The sequence below is a fragment of the Mauremys reevesii genome, linkage group 3, assembly GCF_016161935.1.
Source record: "Mauremys reevesii isolate NIE-2019 linkage group 3, ASM1616193v1, whole genome shotgun sequence".
In the NCBI taxonomy this organism is placed as follows: Eukaryota; Metazoa; Chordata; order Testudines; family Geoemydidae; genus Mauremys; species Mauremys reevesii.
Genome location: NC_052625.1, coordinates 65468771 through 65488248, shown reverse-complemented (window position 1 = coordinate 65488248; position 19478 = coordinate 65468771). Strand labels below are relative to the sequence as shown.

General features: G+C 40.4%; 1 protein-coding gene across 8 annotated transcripts in view; it reads left to right on the top strand.

The window, feature by feature from the left end:
- LTBP1 (latent transforming growth factor beta binding protein 1) overlaps positions 1-19478 on the top strand; it is a 336620-nt gene that overhangs the window by 184328 nt on the left and 132814 nt on the right. For 7 of the 8 annotated variants that reach the window (XM_039530237.1, XM_039530240.1, XM_039530241.1 and 4 more), the window contains one exon: positions 11622-11744. In XM_039530237.1, the coding sequence (XP_039386171.1) occupies positions 11622-11744 (123 nt within the window). The remainder of the gene's footprint in view (positions 1-11621; positions 11745-19478) is intronic. The other variant, XM_039530238.1, reaches the window with a different exon arrangement.

Sequence of the window (19478 nt, the reverse complement as noted above, 5' to 3'; positions counted from 1 at the left end):
TCTGCTGGATCTGACACAGAGCAGCTGTGCTCTCTGGTTCTATGATACAGTAGTTCTCTAGTACACTTGCCCAAATTCTAGACAGGACTGATTCTATTTTTAGATACCAAAAAGGAGGGATTGACTCAGGGAGTCATTCCCAATTTTAACTTTGTGCCCCTGGCTAAGAGCAGCCAGGGGCACTTATGACAGCAACAGATGGAGCAGTGCAAAAGGACTGGTAACCATGCCCATCTTTTTACCAATTTATGGATTGGTAGATGGTGCAGTATGGCTGATAACCATCTCTGCTGTCATGCAAAAGCAAAAGCATGCTGCTGTGTAGCGCTGCTGAATCGCCTCTGTCAGCGGCATCTAGTACACATACGGTGACAGTCACAAAAGGCAAAACAGGCTCCATGATTGCCATGCTATGGCATCTGCCAGGGCAATCCAGGGAAAAAAGGCGCGAAATGCTTGTCTGCCGTTGCTTTCCCAGAGGAAGGAGTGACTGACGACATTTACCCAGAACCACCCGCGACAATGATTTTTGCCCCATCAGGCACTGGGATCCCAACCCGGAAATGCCAAGGGGCGGGGGAGGCTGCGGGAACTATGGGATAGCTACGGGATAGCTACCCACAGTGCAACGCTCCAGAAATCGACGCTAGCCTCGGACCATGGACGCACACCACCGATTTAATGTGTTTAGTGTGGCCGCGCGCACTCGATTTTATAAAATCTGTTTTACAAAACCAGTTTATGCAAATTCGAAATAGTCCCGTAGTGTAGACGTACCCTCTGAAGAGACATTTTGGGCTGAAATCATGGGACTGTCCTTGGATGTTCAAGTGAGAACTGAAAATTTAAAGTCTTGAATGTCTTTAGGCGGAAAGAGATGAGGTCTTTGTGAAAGGGAAAAAGAGCAATCCTCTGGATCGGTGGGTCTATCTCAGATTCCATTCAGGAGAGCATCTTTTGTCTGTCTTGCTTCACTTTCTTCAAAGGCAGTGCTCCTGAGGTCACTTTCAGTCCAACAGTGGCTTCCTCCCAAATATCAAAGTGGAAGATCCCAGAGGCAGTAGAGCACTAACTCTGCTTCCACTATTCTGTTAGCCCCACTTGCTTGGGATGGCTGTTGCCCTTATCTGGACAATTGGATAGAGCACCATCTCCACAAGGAGTCAGAGCCTCTTTTTGCGCCATATGTTCTCTCTCTAAATTTTCAGGGGTAAGGATAAAACTAGAAAAATCTACTCTGATTCATATCCAAAAACTAGACTTTACTTGGGCAAGTTTCAGTTCCTTAAAGACATCTGCTTTCTTTCTGTGTGTGTGTTCAGGATTTAAGAGATTCTATTTTCCATCCTCCGTGACAGCCTCAGAGATCTGTTCAAATCATCCTTCTATGCTTACGGGCATCTCCCACCTTTGTGACTAGCCTAAGACCTCTCCATCCTAGCGTCAACTTCTTGAGCAGACACAACTATCTTGATTTCTAGACATCTGTCTCAATGGTACTATGAACTCATGCATCCCAGAACATGGATCAACAGAGGCTTTATTCTTGAAGAATTACAGTTGCTGTTAAGAGAGTGTGTGTATTTGTGTAAAAAACAGGACTATGTGATTCTCAAATATCCATTACATTTTGTGGAGGAATTTCTTCACATGCTTCCCAATAAATCACTTACTGAATGAAATATGAAGTATCTTACAATACAAAAAGAGAGTTATGTTACAAAACTGTTAAGAGTTTTGGTCATTTCAGGAAGTTTTTTGATATAGTGTCTAAGATTTTTTTTATTCTTTTGTGCTTACATTTTTAAAAAATCAAGGGACACATTTTGATAGAAATGTAGATTAAAATGGGCTGCTGACATTATTAATGTTTTTTACATTTCTGAGGCTCCATGTTGACACAAAAATGATAACTGATACTGCCATTGAGTTTACCACTTCTCCTTCAAAAATAAATTTGGTTTCATTCTTTAAATGGCTGGTAGCCAGTGACATCTTTTAGAAAAATAAGATCTCTGAACACTGTGCTAAAGGATTAATTTTTGTTTAGAATTACATTGTTCAAAATGCATGTAATGACTCTCTCTGTTTTTGTTGAGCTAAAATGTTTTTTTTTAAATCAACACAGTGGATTTAAAGAGTATGCTGTCACAAGGCTGTGGCTTTGACCTGAATATATTGACAAATGCACATTCAGTTCTAGAATTTTTTTTATAATGTGTCAAGCCGTGTTGATTCAGTGGAATATAATTTATGCTCATCAAGGATGGAGATGAAGATGCAGATTTCATTTGACACATATTTCAAATTCTATCTTGAGTTTGTGACCAAATATGGACCTAAATCAACATCCCAAAAGAGTAAAGACAGTGGCTTTGTGTCTTAACAAGCTGTAGTGTGGATACTATGTTCATGGAATACAAACAGAGAATTTAGATAAAAACAGAAAATACTCTTTTTGGAATGTTACTGCAAGACTGTTTCTTAAAATCCAGAATCTTAGCATTCAGGAACCAAGAGCAGAGAGAGAGGGAGAAAGCAGGCTGCTCCCTAAAGCAGAGAGGCACACTCCTCCCACTGTACTCTAGGCTGAATCTTTGCAGATTGACTACTGCTAGAGCGGGTCACATGCTTTCCTATAGAGCCCCCTAGCTGAAAGAGAGCCTAAAAAAACCTTTGAGAATTTAAAGTGTTGGTTTGCAATTTTAATACAGTTTTCAATACAACACAGTGGGGGTGGGAGGAGGGTGGCTTTATACCACTTTTTTGCTTCCCCTGTTCTGAGCTTAGACAGCTGTTCACACCAATCCTGGTCCCACCCAACTGTAATGGTCCCAAAAGGACCATTGTTGGGATAACCAAAACACAGAGGCACTGCAGCTGTGCTCCCTTCCCCTGATACTTCCTTATGCAGGAGACAGCAAAGGGGATGTGATGGCAGAGCTGGTTAGGCCAGCTCTAGGTTGTTATCTGGAACAGGTCAACACTTAGCTAGCCAATTAGGCCAGTGGAGTAGAACAAAGAGGCTGCAATGGAGACCAGGATTTCCTCCAATGACTACTTCATAGGCTCTTTTGATTTATCTTAAACTGTACATGGCATTGATAACCAGTAGGTTGTTTTGAGTTTTCACATTTTGTTGGCTGAGTTATTAGGGTAAAAATACTGCAGTTTGTAGGTGAATTAATGATGCATAATAGCTTTATGACATGAAAGGTAAATCACTCAGCATATTTAACAGTGCCAACCAAAGCATATGTTTTCAGCAATAAATAAATGGTGGATGCAGATCTCATTAGAGTATGCACTAGAATTCTCCCTAGAATTGGCCATTAATCTTTGGAATACTTTACTGTTAGGGGAAAAGGGAAGAAAATGGGCTAAATTCTGATGTCAGTTACACTGGAGTCAATCTGGAGTAATTCCATTGGAGTCGATGACCTTTATTCAGAGCTGTGGTTGAGCTGAGCATCGCACAGCCCAGAAGAGGGGTAGAGAAGGACCAAAGGTGGCTTTATGCCAATTCTGGGCCTCCCAGGTTCAGAGGCAGTGGGGAACTGCAGTGGTCTTCAGCATAAACTAGTGCAGCCCCAGGATCTACTTTAATTTACATAAAGGGCCATTGACACAGCCCACTACAGCCAGAGCACAGTGTATTCTGGCCAAGAATCCTCCCTTCTAGCAACTGCCCCTTCCTGGTCCTTTCCATGCCTCTGGGAGAAGGGAGGGAATTGCCTGCTTTGCAGCCTTGTATACCCACAGAGCAAGTGTTCAAGAGCCAGAGCAGAGCCTTGAATCGGTGTCACATTTTGAGGTGAAATCCAGACCAGTGAGAAGAATGGAAGATTGGTGAGGAAACTACCTTGAACAAAGAATGTAGCTTGTTAAGTTGGTTCTTAGCCATTAGAAAGCATACATTTACTTTTGTTTGTGTGTAACCCTTGCTAATGTTACTAATTCTACTTGGTATCACTTAACCTATGTCCTCTTGTTAGTAAACATGTTATACATTTAATCTAAACCAAGCCAGTGCTGTGTTTACATTGAAGTAATTGTTAACTCCAGTTAATGTGGCAAACTGCTGAGTATTATCTCTTTAAAGGACCATTTCTCTGAGTGGCCCAGAAAAGGTCTGGACGCTTCAGGGCAGATGTTTTGGGGAAATTCAGGACTGGAAGTGTGCTGAGGCCATCTTGCCAGGTGTAACCAAAGCTGGTGGAAACCTGGGGTGTCTGTTGTGTTGTGGCAGGCTGCTCGGCATCAGAAGCACTGAACCAGGGCTGCACATACACTTAGGATACTGCATGCTTGTCTGCTGGCTGTTGGTCTCTGGGCTGTGACCCACAGCAGCAGAGCATTTAAGGCACATGGGGTTACAGGGCAAGTGGTAACACAATGCCTTACTAGTCTGGATTGCGCCCCAAAACATGACACATGTATGGCCACTGTAGTGACTTTGCATTTACATTTGGAGTTACCAAGAACAGAATTTGGCCCCATCTCTCAGACTTTCTACATCAAAATTGCAGTGTTTATTTTTAAAATCAAATTTGCTTATAATTTGTAATCTTAGCCCCAAAAATTCACACCACGTACAGTGTGCATAATACAGCCAAGCAAATGATTCACAGCAAATATTTTGTTTGAAAATCTCATCCTCTTCCTCTGTTTCCAGAATGTCAACAAGTTGATCATAGGCTCCTCAGATGTATTCATTATTCTTATTGATTCAGCATATTTTTGCCTTTTTTTCTCATTTTTTTACTTTATGAATTGATTGCAAACAGTTTGCTATGAGCATTTGGTTCTCAACAATGAAAATATGAGATGTATTGGTTGGTCACGTGATATTGTTTCTGTTATGTGACTGAATGAGCCTACCTGTTATAAACAGGAGAAGACACTGGACCTTTGAATCTCTAAGGGAGAGGTAGTCAGAGATAAGTAGCAGAAAAAGAGGATTAGGTAATTTTAGAAAATTTTAAACCTTTCACTTTCTGGACTATTACAGGCCTTCCTAGAATCATAATTCCTGGAAAAATTAGATCACTATGAGAGTTGCTGGCTGCATATGAACTAATAAAATTTAATTTTCTGTTACATTCATACCAAGTAGTTCTGTAGGTGTATGTGTAACTGTGGCTGAAAAGGTGTGGTCAGTTCCTTGTCAGATTCTTTTAATTGCCTATGTACCAGGACTCTAGCAAGGGATTTTTTGAAACGCTATCTTCTTTCTGTGCCAGCATTTGTCCCATCCCACATAAAATATTCCACTTCCAATGCAGATACTTGTGTATGTGAACTTAGAATGGGCTCTTCATCATTTTTGTGAATAAAACTTGATTGCTTGAATATTCACAGAAAACAAACAGAAAAGAGGCACAAGCATTGCAAATGCCAATTCATTTTTAAATTCAATCCAATATTTGTTCATTTTTTTCAGTATCTCCCCATCTCTAATATTAATTAGTTAATGTAAGTAAAGATAAAAAGCATTCTACAAGTGCGAATTATTGTTGATATTGTTGAAATTAAAATGAAACCCTCATTTCCAGTCTCATAGAGTTTTGGGGCCAAATTCCACTCCCCTTTACAAGACAACATACATATCACAACCTTTTTCTTGCTAATTGTTACAGTGTATTTATTATTTAATCATAATCATTGTCATAATGAGATTTGTTTCTGATAGAACCCAGAATTTGCTGGGTGAGGTAAGAAGTCACCTTCCAAAAAATATATGGCCATTTTAGCAGGTTTTCTGCAACTTTCATCCCCAGCACCACTAAACTCAAAAGAGATGATTTGGCCCATAGTTCATTATATAGCAGGTGTAATTAGTTCCGGTTTGTTTTACCAACTTTTAGTATGTTTTTTGTAAGGAAATGCTCATTTGAAATTTCATTCTGCAAAACAATTTTAAATATGATTTTACACTATATTTTTAATTATAGATACAAACTACACAGTGTAATAATGTTAACCTATGGTATGGTAGCTATATTTCCATCTAAACTAAGATGATCTTCTGTCATCCCCACATGTCCCTCCTACATTTTTTGTTTTACAGCATTAAAGTCACCTTTTTCATTTATAGTCATACCCTTCATGTGAGTGGGCAAACATTCAGATAGGAAATGACTGTTTATTTTAGCCTGTTTTCTCCAGGAAATTCAGCTGCAAAGTGAGTCATTAACACATTGTATTTTCTAGTAGCACTTTGACCTTATACCCAGTAGTCCTATAAAATCTTTGGCAAGGTGTTGTATACTATCTTTTGTTGTTAAAAATTTATTTTTAATTCATGTTACCCTGAAAGTTTGTGGGATAAATTAATAGTGGTGGACAAGGTAGCCACAAATCACTAATGACTAGAACTTCAGTGAGTTAGGAAGAAGTTCCATGTGTTGTGCACATGTAGTATTCTGGACAATAATGACAAAGGGCCAGATCCTCAGATGATGTAAAACGGCATAGCTTCACTGGTGTCAGTGGAGCTGCACCAATTTACATCAGTTGAACATCTGATCCAAATTATTTGCTCTGCCAACTGTAATTCTAATGCTTTTTAAAATTTTCTTTATTGAGGAATTGTTAATATATATAAATAAAGTAGCAAAAAGAACAAAAGAATATTTTACAATAGTAGCATAGTCATTAATAATAAAAGAAAATCCTTACATAGATTTCTCACATCATTTTTGTAACAGTTCATGAAGATCAGAACATAAAAACATCCACCTATAAAAGCAGCAACAATTTTTTTCTTCCTGAGTGACAATCAATGACACTAGCATTTTTTTTTACAAAACAGGTAATATTTTACTTCCCTTTCCTATTATTCTTTTTATGCTTCAAGAAGCACACTATTCAAGATTAAGAAACAGGCCTCAAAGCCCTAAAGTTTTCAATCATTCAGTGGCTTTGTGGCAGTCTTTTGAAAAATTAAAGCCAGCAAGGCAAGAGGGAGGACCAAATTGACAGGGATTTCTTTTTCTTACTTTGAAATGTATATGTGAGTTTTGTCCAGGTCTAGCACATGCCACACTTGCTATAACAAATGTGTGTGCAGAGAGGTTGAGTTGATCTCTCTCTCTCTCTCTCTCTCTCACTCTGTTTGCAGCAGTGATTTTCTGACCACCTAAATCACATAGTTTCATGCTCTTTTGTATTGTATCATTTTTCTGTCTGAGTTGGATTGTGCCATTTAGACAATGCCAATGCAGCATGGAGCCTCACCATCCTAGGATGTGTTTTGGAGACACAGTCCATTCCCAAGTTCCTGGGAAAACAAAAAGAATGCACTGCTGCATCATTCCTTTTGAAAATTCAGACAGCTTCCCTAGTATGAGCAGGCCAGAGCAGAACATGGTGAAGCTGTGCCCTGCCTTCTCCTTTTGTCATGTTTTATTCCCCTAGGAGGAAGCAACTACTGCACATGGGCTATTCTTATGTTTGGCCCTTGCAGTGTGTGGAAAGAAGGAAGGGCTGCTTCTGACTGCCAACCACCACCCTCTCTTGTACACTAGGCCCAGACATATTCTGGCTCTGATTCTTCATAAAAGAGAGTCGGATTTGGTAGGGAAAATCCTCAGCTGGTGTAAATTGTTGTAGCTCCATTGAAGTAAATGGAGTTATGACAGTTTATACCATCAGAGGCTCTACCTTGATGACTCTGTATTTTCTAGCTAATAAAGTAGCTGGGAAAATGGGCAGGGGGAAAGAATCCTCCCCTACAGACTACAGAATACCTGCAGAGTGACTCCAGAAAACCTACTTTAGCCCAGTGGTTCATAACCAGGGGTACACGTACACTTGGGGATACGCAGTGGTGTTCCGAGGGTACATCAACTCATCTAGATATTTGCCTAGTTTTACAATAGACTACATAAAAAGCACTAGCAAAGTCAGTACAAATTAAAATTTCATACTTACAATGATGTGTTTATACTGCCCTGTATACTATATGCTGCAATGTAAGTACAGTATTTATATTCAAATTGGTTTGTTTTATAATTATATGGTAAAATAAGAAAGTCAGCAACTTTTCAGTACTAGTGTGCTGGGACATTTTTGTATTTTGATGTCTGATTTTTAAGTAAGTTGTTTTTAAGTGAGGTGAAACTTGGGGGTACGCAAGACAAATCAGATTCCTGAAAGGGGTACAGTAGTCTGGAAAGGTTCAGAACCACTGCTTTAGCGTAGTGGCTAGAGAAGCCACTCTGTACCCTCGTGCGCCAACCTTCCGATAACCTGTTGAGGTGGAGGATCAGCATATCAGTGAATCCCTAACCCAACCATGATTCACATAGAGCAGGACTATGCACCACTTCAGGGGTGCCAGCTATGCTGGTTCTGACAATTGAGGGGCCCTCCACACTTGAAGATTTACTATCTTGCACTGTACTCGTTAGTGTGCAAAATGCACTTGTTTGCATTTGTTCTCCTCAGACTGGATTATAGCTTTTAATTGAGTAGGCACAATCTCTCCCCAGGGCTGCTGCTTGCACACAGATGGAGGAGATTGTCATGTGTCTGCCCACACATACCCATACACTGGCCATGCTCCAGTGCCAGTGTACTGGGAGGCTACAGCAATAATCCAGTTTCTTCTCTGCTCTTTTCCCCTCATCCTGGTCCCTGTATGAGGGAAGAAGCAATGAATGAGCAATCCGTGATCTCCCTGGTGCTCAGAGACTGCTGTTATGAATGGTCCCTGCACAACCATACAAGGTGTGTGGGGAGGAGGGGGAGGAGGAGCTCCTTGATTGACTCTCCACCTTGTACAGCCAGGCAAAGACTTCTCACAATTTGGGCCCCAGCAGTAGTGCAAATTAATGAGGGTCTACTATGTCTCTGACTCAACTTTCTGTGAAAAGAGAAAATTGAGGTGGATTCCATAAAACTTGATTAAATCAAATTATATATAGTTTTTTACAATGGATAATACAAAACTCCAGAAGATATTTCCTTAGCTGGAAGAATGCGCCCACTGAAGATATTGGCCGCCTCCTAACTCCATCACCCTTTTTTATTCTTCCTTTTTGCTATGCAAGCAGCATTTTGGTTTCCATCTCAGGGCCTCTGTCTCATTCTCCTTCCACAAGGGATTCTGTGGAATTTATAAGTAAGAATTGGTCAGAATTAAAATCCAGACGAAAATGTTGAAAGTAAGTGTTATGGCAGACAGCTCGTTCAGCTGAATTTTGTTCACTGAAAAGTATCCTTTTAAGTATATTCTGATTTTTAGAGTTTTCTTGGAGCAAATGACAGCGTTCATATTGGCCACTAGGACGCCAAATTTTGTGGAGGTTATAATGTGGCTGTTTAACAAAATTATAATACTTAGCATTTATGTAGTGTTTTACACTTCAAACCACTTCACAAACATTAGCTTATTTATAATTCTGGATGATAAAAAAGACCATTCAGACAATTTTCAAATATACATTTATCTAATTTTTAATTTAAAAAAAGAGGAGGGGGAGGAAGAGCAAATAAATGCAATTTATAAGTTGTCATTTTTAAGTAAAATACTTGATTTAAAAAAAAAGCACTTAATCTTGAGCCAGATTACTTTTCCAGCTGCCTTAACAGGTTGATTTCAGTGCAATTTACACAGCTGGACAGGTCTGCGGGTGGCTGGAAATATTTTAGGTAGGTGGCCGTTTACCACAGGGTGAATTAATATGCAGTGAATAGGAAATCTTGCAAGGACTTTTGCCCAAAGTGCATAAGTAAAAATCATTCTAACATGTCCATCAGTTTATTTTAAAACATTTAAGATTTGTTATCAGTATGTGGATGGTTCCTGTTGAATCCCTAGATAGAACTCTGTAATGCAGTACTGTATATCAACACAATGGTTCTCTGACGAGCTTAGCCAGAAACAAAAGAACTGGAAGAGAGACATGAAAAACATACAAGAACTGAGTTATGCTGATGCATCAGAACATGCACATTAAAGTTAAAATTAAAAATAAAAAGCAAATTAAACAGAAGGAATGCTGGTGTCACTGACCTCAATTTCAAATGAAGGGAGAAGCAGCCAATATCAGCATTTATATACTACATGTATCTTAGCAGAAATGCCTAAATGTAATGGAATTCCATTGGTACAAGGGAACTGGATGTCTCTGTTTGTTTATTGATTGCTGAGATATATTTTTAGATACTTGAAGAGAGAGAATGGTTCATCTGGGAAGAGTTTTATTAGAGATATGGTTATGACAGCATCCTACAAAAGAATAATTTATAGAACAGAGTACAGGCTGGATGATTTTGAAGAAAACGTTGGTATATCTGTGAATTTTAGAGGAAACATAAGCCCTTTACCCCCCAGTCATTAACATCAATAATACAGTGAACCCTGTGTTAGAGACCACCTTTGGTAGGCAACCTTTTCTAAAAAGTTACTGTCCCACAGTATCACCAAATGCATTAAGCATTGTTTTACTCCAACTTTATTAAATGCTACCTTTATTAAGCAACTGATTTTTTTCTAGTTTTCTAATGGTCACTCAAGACAGGTTTCACTATACTTAAATGGGTACGTCACAGCTTGCTGTGTACGTTCAGGAAATGGGGCAAACAAAATAAAGTAGCATGCGATAGATTTCTCTCTATGAGATATTTTCCATCTTTTTGGTGATAGTGGGTTGGTTTTCTATGAATGAGAATGTATAAATTGACTTACTTGCAGGGGGATAAAACTGTTCACAGACTTTCTAGCTGTAACAGTATACACTGAATATTTCTTTTAACTGTACTTATCTTGTAAGCATCTATAAAGAACGAACATTAAAAAAGTGAGCATCAGATTAGGGTAAAAGACCAAGCTTGGTGGGTGTGTATAGATAGAATTTTCATTTTTGACAATATTTTTCTTTCTCCTCACACACTTTCTGGTCTGATCTGCAATCCTTCCTATTTGTTAATAATGCAAACTTGTCTTCCCACTACTGTGACCCTTGCTCCTCCCTACCCTGGACCTTTAGGTTCTATACTCCCTGCCACATCTCTTCACTATTACATTTTGTGAGCTGTTTGGGCCAGAGACTGTCCTTTATTTTATGCTTGTACCTTCCTCCATCACAATAGGAACTAAATCCCTATTTTATGACGTCAGAGTCTATTGTAATGCAAAGAATAAATAATAATATAATAGTCAAGCAATGTTCTGTCCCATATAAAATATACCACATCTGTAGTGAATTCTCAAATGTGTAAGTTATAAATTTGTTAACCACAAGTTTTCGTGCAAGTAAAATGTTGATTTTATCAATGTGCATTGAAAGTAAATACGAGGGTTCATAACATGGGGAAGCAATCTCATTTTTAAGTTCAGAGTGAGTACTTAAAATGACATGGACATAATTTTTTCTTCTCTTGTGTTACCAGTGATTCTATAAAAGATGCTAAGTCAAATGTTGCTAGTAATAGAAAAGTTACTCTAACCAACATGTAACTACACAGTTTGATCCAATGTAGTATATGCTGCAGAATAAAAGTGTCTTGCAGATAAAACAGCAGAATAACTCCTAAATGAAGACTAAACTGATTAAAATTAATGTTCAGTTATTTCCATTCTCCCACTGATAAATATTTTTGTTTCCTTACAGACATTAATGAATGCCAGCTGCAAGGGGTATGCCCTAATGGTGAGTGTTTGAATACCATGGGCAGCTATAGATGTACGTGCAAAATGGGATTTGTGCCAGACCCTACTCTTTCAAGATGCATACGTAAGTAATAGAAATTATCTAACATGGGGTGTTTTTTTCCTTGCAACATACAGTGAATGAAGCAGATTAGACTTTCAAACAAACTAGTGTTGATTAAAGATATTGTAATCACATATAGTTACAAAGAAGCATCAAGTTAAAGGTCTCTTTAAATACAGGACAATAATCAAATAGGAAGATGACATACTGAATCATGAAGATAATGGATGACCCAGAGGATGCAGCTCCCCAGACCAGGAAATGTTCAAAGTTGCACAATCAACCATAATTCTGTCATTTCCTAATATATGAGTGCTTCACTTTGCAACCTTAATAATGTTCTTTTAATGTATTTTTTTGTATAATTTCTTAGGTTTTTTAAACAAGCAAACTTTTAAAAAGTCCATCATGTGGCATCATATTGACACCCACATGGGTCATCAGTGGGGTTGGAATCTTTAGATCCACCATACAGATCTCTGCCATTTGAGCTCAGAGTAACTATAGCAATAGTAGGTCGTCATCATCTACGATGGAACAGCTCTATAGGGAGATGGGACACTTCGTCATTTGTTAGTGGTTTCACAGAAGAATGACTCAGGAATCTTGGGTTGTTTTTTAGTATGTATGTGTCAGTACGGAAACCACTCTAGGTGGGTATGCATCTCAGGAATGCCAGATAGAGGTCTTTTGAACAGCAATGTCCGCACAGGCATCCTGTGCCTCCTTGTGCTCCCGCATGAGGGCATAAAGAGTGGAGCGACCAAGACCCTCCCTTAGTTTTCTCTAAATGCCCATTTCAGTGAGCTGGAACCTGTCAAGTTTCCAACCAGCTAATTCTTAGCTTCAGATCAATCTTTTCAAAACCTGCAAAAACCTTCAGAACTTTTCTGATTCACTGATATATGACCACTGTAAACTATATCAATCCATATGGAGTGAATATTGATGGTCAGACCCTCCTGTCCACCCCTTCTGTACAGACCCTTCGTACAGGACACTCAACATGGCAGATCCCAAACCTGCAGTCTTCAAGGCCTATCCATCCTGTAATAGATTAATTCAATTGAAATATGTTTGATGTGCCTATCCTTCTCTGCAGAGCAGGTAAGTCACAGAATGCATGGTTGAAGCTTATCTCCTGGAGCAAACTAGGTCTGTTCAGATCCTGAGGCGAGGGCGTGAGAATGCTAGTAGCAGACAAGCCAGATTCATTCAGTGCCCTGTTTAGCAAATGCCTAAGACCAATGCAGAGAAGATGGGACTGTGAAAAGATCTGGCACCAACACCTCTGGCATGGAAGCAGACTCCATTGGCACTGCAGACATCATCAGTACTAAAGCTGACATCTCTGGTGTCAATGTCTGGCACCAAAAGGGAGCATTCCAAACACAGAATTAGAATCCAGGAGTAGCTCCGTGTCGTCCCACAGGATACTGTAAAGCTTCCAGAGAGAAATCCACCAAGCCCCACATGGCTTTAAGGGCTGGAGATAATGAGCATCCTGTGGCAAAAAGATCTCTGGTACCAACCCTGACTTTGGCAATACACTCCATGGCATTGACGCCTACAGCTGAAGATGTGTCTCTGGGAGAACCATTAGCATCATTGGTACAAAGGCACCTACTGGTACTGGTTCACACCCCAGTATTAAAAAAGCTCTATATCTTGGCACATCATATATACACAGTCTCAGGTCAAGATGGTAATGCTTGCCTCCAGCATTCTCTCTCTCCAAGCTCAAGACTGGTTCATGGCTCTTGACTTGCAGGATGCATAATTCCATATAACTATCCATCTAGCCACAGGTAATATCTAAGATTCACCGTGAGACCCAACCATTATCAATACAGGGTTCCACCCTTTGGACTCTCCACACTGCTGAGAGGATTCACAAAATGCCTGGCAGTAGGAGCTTTTAAGGCGAAACGGAACCCACATCTACACATATCTCAATGACTGGCTGATCAGGGACAGATCCCAGCAGGCGGTCACTGCAGCCCTGGATTATATCCTCTCCCTTTTCTCTCAAATAGGACTCCTTGTGGACTATGAGAAATTGTCTCTTACACCATCACAGATGATAGTGTTAATAGGAGCTGTGATTGACTCTCATTGGTGAGAACTTTTTTACCAGAGCACAGGTTCTGATCTCTCCAGTCAATGATGAAGGATCTAAAATTGAATCTGACAATAACGATGTATACCAGAGGTCAGACTAGAGGACCACAATGGTACCTTCTGGCATTGGAATCTATGAATGTCTTTTGCTATGTCACATGTCAGCTTGCAGGTACATGATGCTGCATGCCAGATTTCACCTGCAGCCCTTACAACTATGGCTGAGGTTGGTGTACTCCCCTTTCAAGCATCACATGACCAAGAGAGTCGCAGTCCCACCCCAAGTCCTACCAGAATTGGCTCAATGGCTAGACTCAGAGAAAGTATGACATGGGATTCCCTTCTGTCCCCTCCCCAGCAATGCCTCATAAGTGCCTGCCTGAACCAAATGCAGATGCAAGGGGCCCTGTCCCAGGATGAGCTGGATACAAACATCCTAGATCTCAGGGACATCCAGTTGGCCTGTGTAGCATTTCTCCCTGTTCTGCAGAACTGCAAGTTCCACATCTTGATGGACAACACATCCATGAGGCACTATATAAACAAGCAAGGGGCTCTCAGTCTCTCTCTCTCTCTCTCTCTCTGCCAGGAAGCCATCAGGTCGTGAATCTGGTGCCTTCACTGCAGGGTAACTCCACTGGCTCTTCACCTTCCAGAACCAGCAGTGACTTGGCAGATTTCTTAACCTATGAGTGGTCTCTGCAGACATCCAGCATAGAGCCAATATTTTGCCAGGGAGGGCTCCCACAATAGAACTTTTTGATGCAGAGGACAATACTAAGTGCCTAAACATCTGCTGTAGAGGGGGCATGAGCTCAAGTTACTTACCAGACTCCTTCCTGCTACAGTGATCTCCAGGCCTCCTCTTCCAATTACCTCCAACCCAGGGTAATATCCAAAGTCAGATGGGACAAGACCACATTGATTCTAATAGCCCCCTGTTGACCAAGGCAGTTTTGACTCTCAGACCTCTTGCAAATATCCATTCAGATTCCCCCCCATCTCCCGATCTTCCTGGACTCAGAACTAGTCAGATATTGCACCTGGACCTGCAGTCATTTCACCTGATGCCTTGGATATTGGCTGATTAAGCAATGCTGAAAGGTACTGTTCTCAACAGGTTGCACAAATTCTCATTTAGAGCAGGAAGCCATCTTCCAAGCATATCAGGTCCTGCAAGTGGAAGCGGTTCTCCCTGTGGGCAATCCAATATAATATGAAAACAGTAGAGGCCCTGATAGCAGACATCCTCAAATACATGCTACACTTGAAACATGCCAGACTGGCTTTTAGGTCTGTCAGAGTCCAACTTTCCAGCAATATCAGCTTGTAATGCTCTGATACAATCACACTTGGTCTTCTCCCATCCAATGGTGTTGAGATTCTTCAAGGGCCTCCTGCATATTTATCCACCTGTTAGAGACCTGACTCCTATGTGGGATCTCAGCATTGTCCTCCTAAAACTTATGAGGCCTCTGTTCAAGCCACTATTGGATTGTTCAGTACATCACTTTACTCTCATGGCAGCCTTTTATTACCTTGACCTGAATTATCATCGAGCTCCATGCCCTATGGCTGTACCTCCTTACATATCTTTTCACAGGGACAAGATGGTTCTGAGACCACACCCTATGTTCATCCCTAAATTGGTCTCAAAGTTTCACCTGAATCAGTTGATTAACCTACCGGTCTTTTCCCCAAAGCTACACAAGACACCATGAGAGAAAAGGCTGCCTAGTTTGGATGTTTCCACAACCTGGCTCTATACCTTGATAAGACCAAACCTTTTAGATCCTCTCCTCATCTTTTTATGGCTAAATCCAGCTTGTCAAAGGGTCAGCTATTCTATCACAGAGAATCTCTAAGTGGATTAGATAATGTATCTCGTGCTGTTATCAGTCAAGGCACACTCATCCATGGTACATGCAGCATCTTTGGCCTGCTTCAGAAAAATGCCAATATCTCAGATCTGCAAAGCAGCAAAGTGGAAACTTTCGTCAAAAATTACGCACTTGACATGGTGGCTAGATCTGATGCCAAGTTCAGAAAAGAAATACTTCAGTCTTTATTTCACTAATGCAACTAAAGCACCTTATTCCTGGCATTCTGAGGTGATACTGCTTACCAGTGCCTTATAGTGGGTTCCACAGTGACACATTCTTAAAGATGAAAGAATGGTTACTTACCTACAGTAACTGTGGTTCTTCAAGATGTGGTAGCCAGTGTGGCTCCTGTGAACCACCCTAAATCCCTACTGTTTGGAATCCTCAGCAACACAGGGTTTGAATTATGAGGGAACTGAGGGAGGATCACAGCTACTCTTCACTTTATGCCCTCATAAGGGAGCATGAGGAGGCACATGGCGCAGTGCTATCAATAGGCTTTGATCTCGTGCATGAAACACATGCATACATATGGTGGGTTCCACATTGACAACATCACAAAGAACTACAGTTACTGTAGGGTAAATAACTATTCTTTCCATTTCAGGCTCTGGTGCGCAGAGTTCTCTAGTGGGCACAGATTCTTCTGCCCGCCCCCCTTTCCCCCAGGCTTACCCCTTCTCCCTTGTTCCCTCCAACCTGTCTCAGCATCCATTCTGTCTCTTCTCCACGCTGGCTCCTCGTCCCAGTTACATCCTCCTCACCTAGCCATTGCTGTATTAATTGAGATGGAATAAATGGACCAAAGGTGTTAATGTAACCTGGTCACAGTCCAACATTAAACAGTGTTAAACAAGGTCAGGGTTTGGTATACAGAGACCTCAGCCTACTTAGTACCATGGCAAACCCACAACTAAAAATCTTTTTAGCTTGTTGTTATAGATAAAGAAAAGAAGGAAAAACAACACATTTGAAATGTAAACAATTAAATAAGGCTTTCATTTTAACAGCATCCCTTGTTCCTTTTCCTTTTAGCTGGAGAGAGCTTTTAGAAGGAAAAACCTCTTGTTTGATAGACTCTTAGATGGTATCTGAGTTGGTAATAACTGTCCTTTTGGGGAAGAGAAAATAAGTTAGTTGAGATGGGCTGGATCTGTTGCTGTTGTTGGTAAAGTCCAATCCTGTTTCATCCCAGATGGTGTTTGGGATTCATCTGGAGCCAGTAGAGGTAGTGATGTCACCTAAGTCCCTCTCTCTGGCCCAGTCTGGTCAGGACATTTCTTAGGATCAGGATGCACAAGGCCCAGGGTACCAGGAGATGTATGGGTTGGCAGCCGGGATGGTGAAGCTTGCTCCAGTAGCCATTTTTTCTCTCAAAGTCTCTTTCTTTAAGGACCCACAAAGGGAATAGTGGGTGGAATAGCTGATCCCCATTATTTTGTCCACCATTTAGACTTAGTTTCCGACACACATGTTTTGGTTCACTGATTTCTGGTTCCACACTTTTCTTGTTTACCAAGCATGATCTTAACACAGTCTTTGAATTATATCAGGAAGCCTTTTTGTTTGGACTAATGCAGTGTTTCTGTCTGTCTTTTGTACCTTTTCACATCAGCACTTGTTGTTATAGGTTATTGTAAAATGTCATTATTAGTAACTTTATTATTATATTATTATTTTTATTTATTAACTTTCACAGTGTTTACAGTTGAAGTCATAACTAGGGTAAATTTGTAGGCCCAGTTATCGCAACATGATTCCCAATCTCCACTCCTCAGACTTCTCATGCCACATCCCAGTTCTGTCTCCTTGCCCAGCAATTCCCTGTTCCTCCCTTCCCCCAGTTCCTCATCCAGTCTCTCTCTTTCCTATCCTGGCCTCCACTTCCCTCAGTCCACATTCCCTGTCCCAATCTTCTTCCCTGTCTCCTCGTCCAAGCTTGATGTGTCCCTCACCCTTCCCTGGCTCCTCGTCCCAGTCTCTTTGCCCAGCCAGTCCAGTTCTTCCCATGCACCCCGCCCATCCTCAGATCTCTCCCCCCTTCACCCTCATCTCCTTCTCCCAGTTCCACTGGTTCTCTGTTCCAGTCTTCTTGCTCTGCAGTCTCCAACCCCCAGGTCCTCACCGAATTTCTGTCTCCCCACACTTATGGCTCCCTGTCCCCACCCCCATTTCTCTCCAGGTTCTTTGTCCCATTGTGCTCCTTTCTCGATTTCCAGTCCTAGTGCCCTTGCCCAGCCAGTTCTAATGTCTGTCCTATCTCCACCCCAACTCCGAGTCTCAGTTTCCCTCCAGCCACTCTGCCAGCTCCCAACCCCAAGGCTTTGACACCTTTTATTTTTTGCAGAGGGATCGTGTGTGGCAGAGGAAAATTAAAACAACTGAACTTGAACAATTTTTACAGAGAAATACTGCTGATTTCTTTTTTAACATGGCACATTTTCTTAGTAACAGAAAATGAAATAATTAATATGCCTCTGTCATTTTGGCAGAATAACAACTTTTATTCAAAAACTTATGCACCATAAAAGTATATCATAAAATTGTACATGACCAACAATGCCAGCATCTTCATTTATTTTTCTCCCAAATGGTAGCTTTACAAACAGTCAAACTAATGACCCACAGAATATATAGTACTTATCTGAAGTGAAACCATAAGAATTAAAATTGGAAATGAAAAGACCAATTATACAACAGACTTCTTATCTCTGGTTAGCCTTTTGCTGTAGGATACCATTGTGCTTAGAGTTAATGATTTTCCTGAATTATTTAATAGCTTTTTTGGATGGAATACCCATGGGATTTCTGATATAATTATACATTTCTTATAAGAGAATTATAATTATATTTTGACATTAAATAAAGTTTAGATTTTAAGAGATTCCCTCACTATAACTGCAAGGGACACTTTTTTCCCCTAAACAAAATTTTGTCGAAACTGATATTTTTCACACAAAAAAATTGGTTTTCCCTCCTATAGATTTTATATTGATTTTATATATTTTCTGAACAGCTCTAGACGGGAATGGTGTCTAACTCAACACGACATGGATCTTATAGTTAACATTGTCATTTAGGCTCTTGAAGAGAGAATAAACAGTGTGATACTGAATTGGTTGATGTTGCAAACAACATTTAGGACAGAGAAGTAAGTCAAAGGGATATTGAGACATTAGAAATATGAAGTAACTATTTACATGGTAATATTTTGCTATGAGCACCCTGTACTGGAATTCCACACATGACCCTTAGTTATGATTACCAGCACTGAATGCTGCAATCACAGAAATTAGGTATGCAATCTGCCTACCTCAAATATCAAGTATACATGTCCTTACTGTGATACTTACCTTCATGGTTGATGACTCCGTGATCTTCCCTTTCGTTCAGGCATGTAATCTGGGTGACAACTTGCTTCACCTTCCCTCTAAACATGCACATCCAGGTAACGTCTAAATCCTGCCACTCCTTCCTATACATTTCCTAAATATGATCTTTACTCACCATCCAAACTGCTGAAATCGCATAATTTTATTACTGTTACCTCTGTCCTCCCTCCCCTTTCCCACCTGTTTTTTGTTAAACTCACTTCTTGTGCCTTATTTCAAATTAGATTATAAACTCCTCTAGGCAAGAATTGTGCTTCCTGTGGGGTTTGTACAAAATCTAGCACAGTGATTGAGACACGGTCTTCATTGGACCCTTTAATGTTACCTCAGTACAGATTAATAATAATAAAAGTACTCAC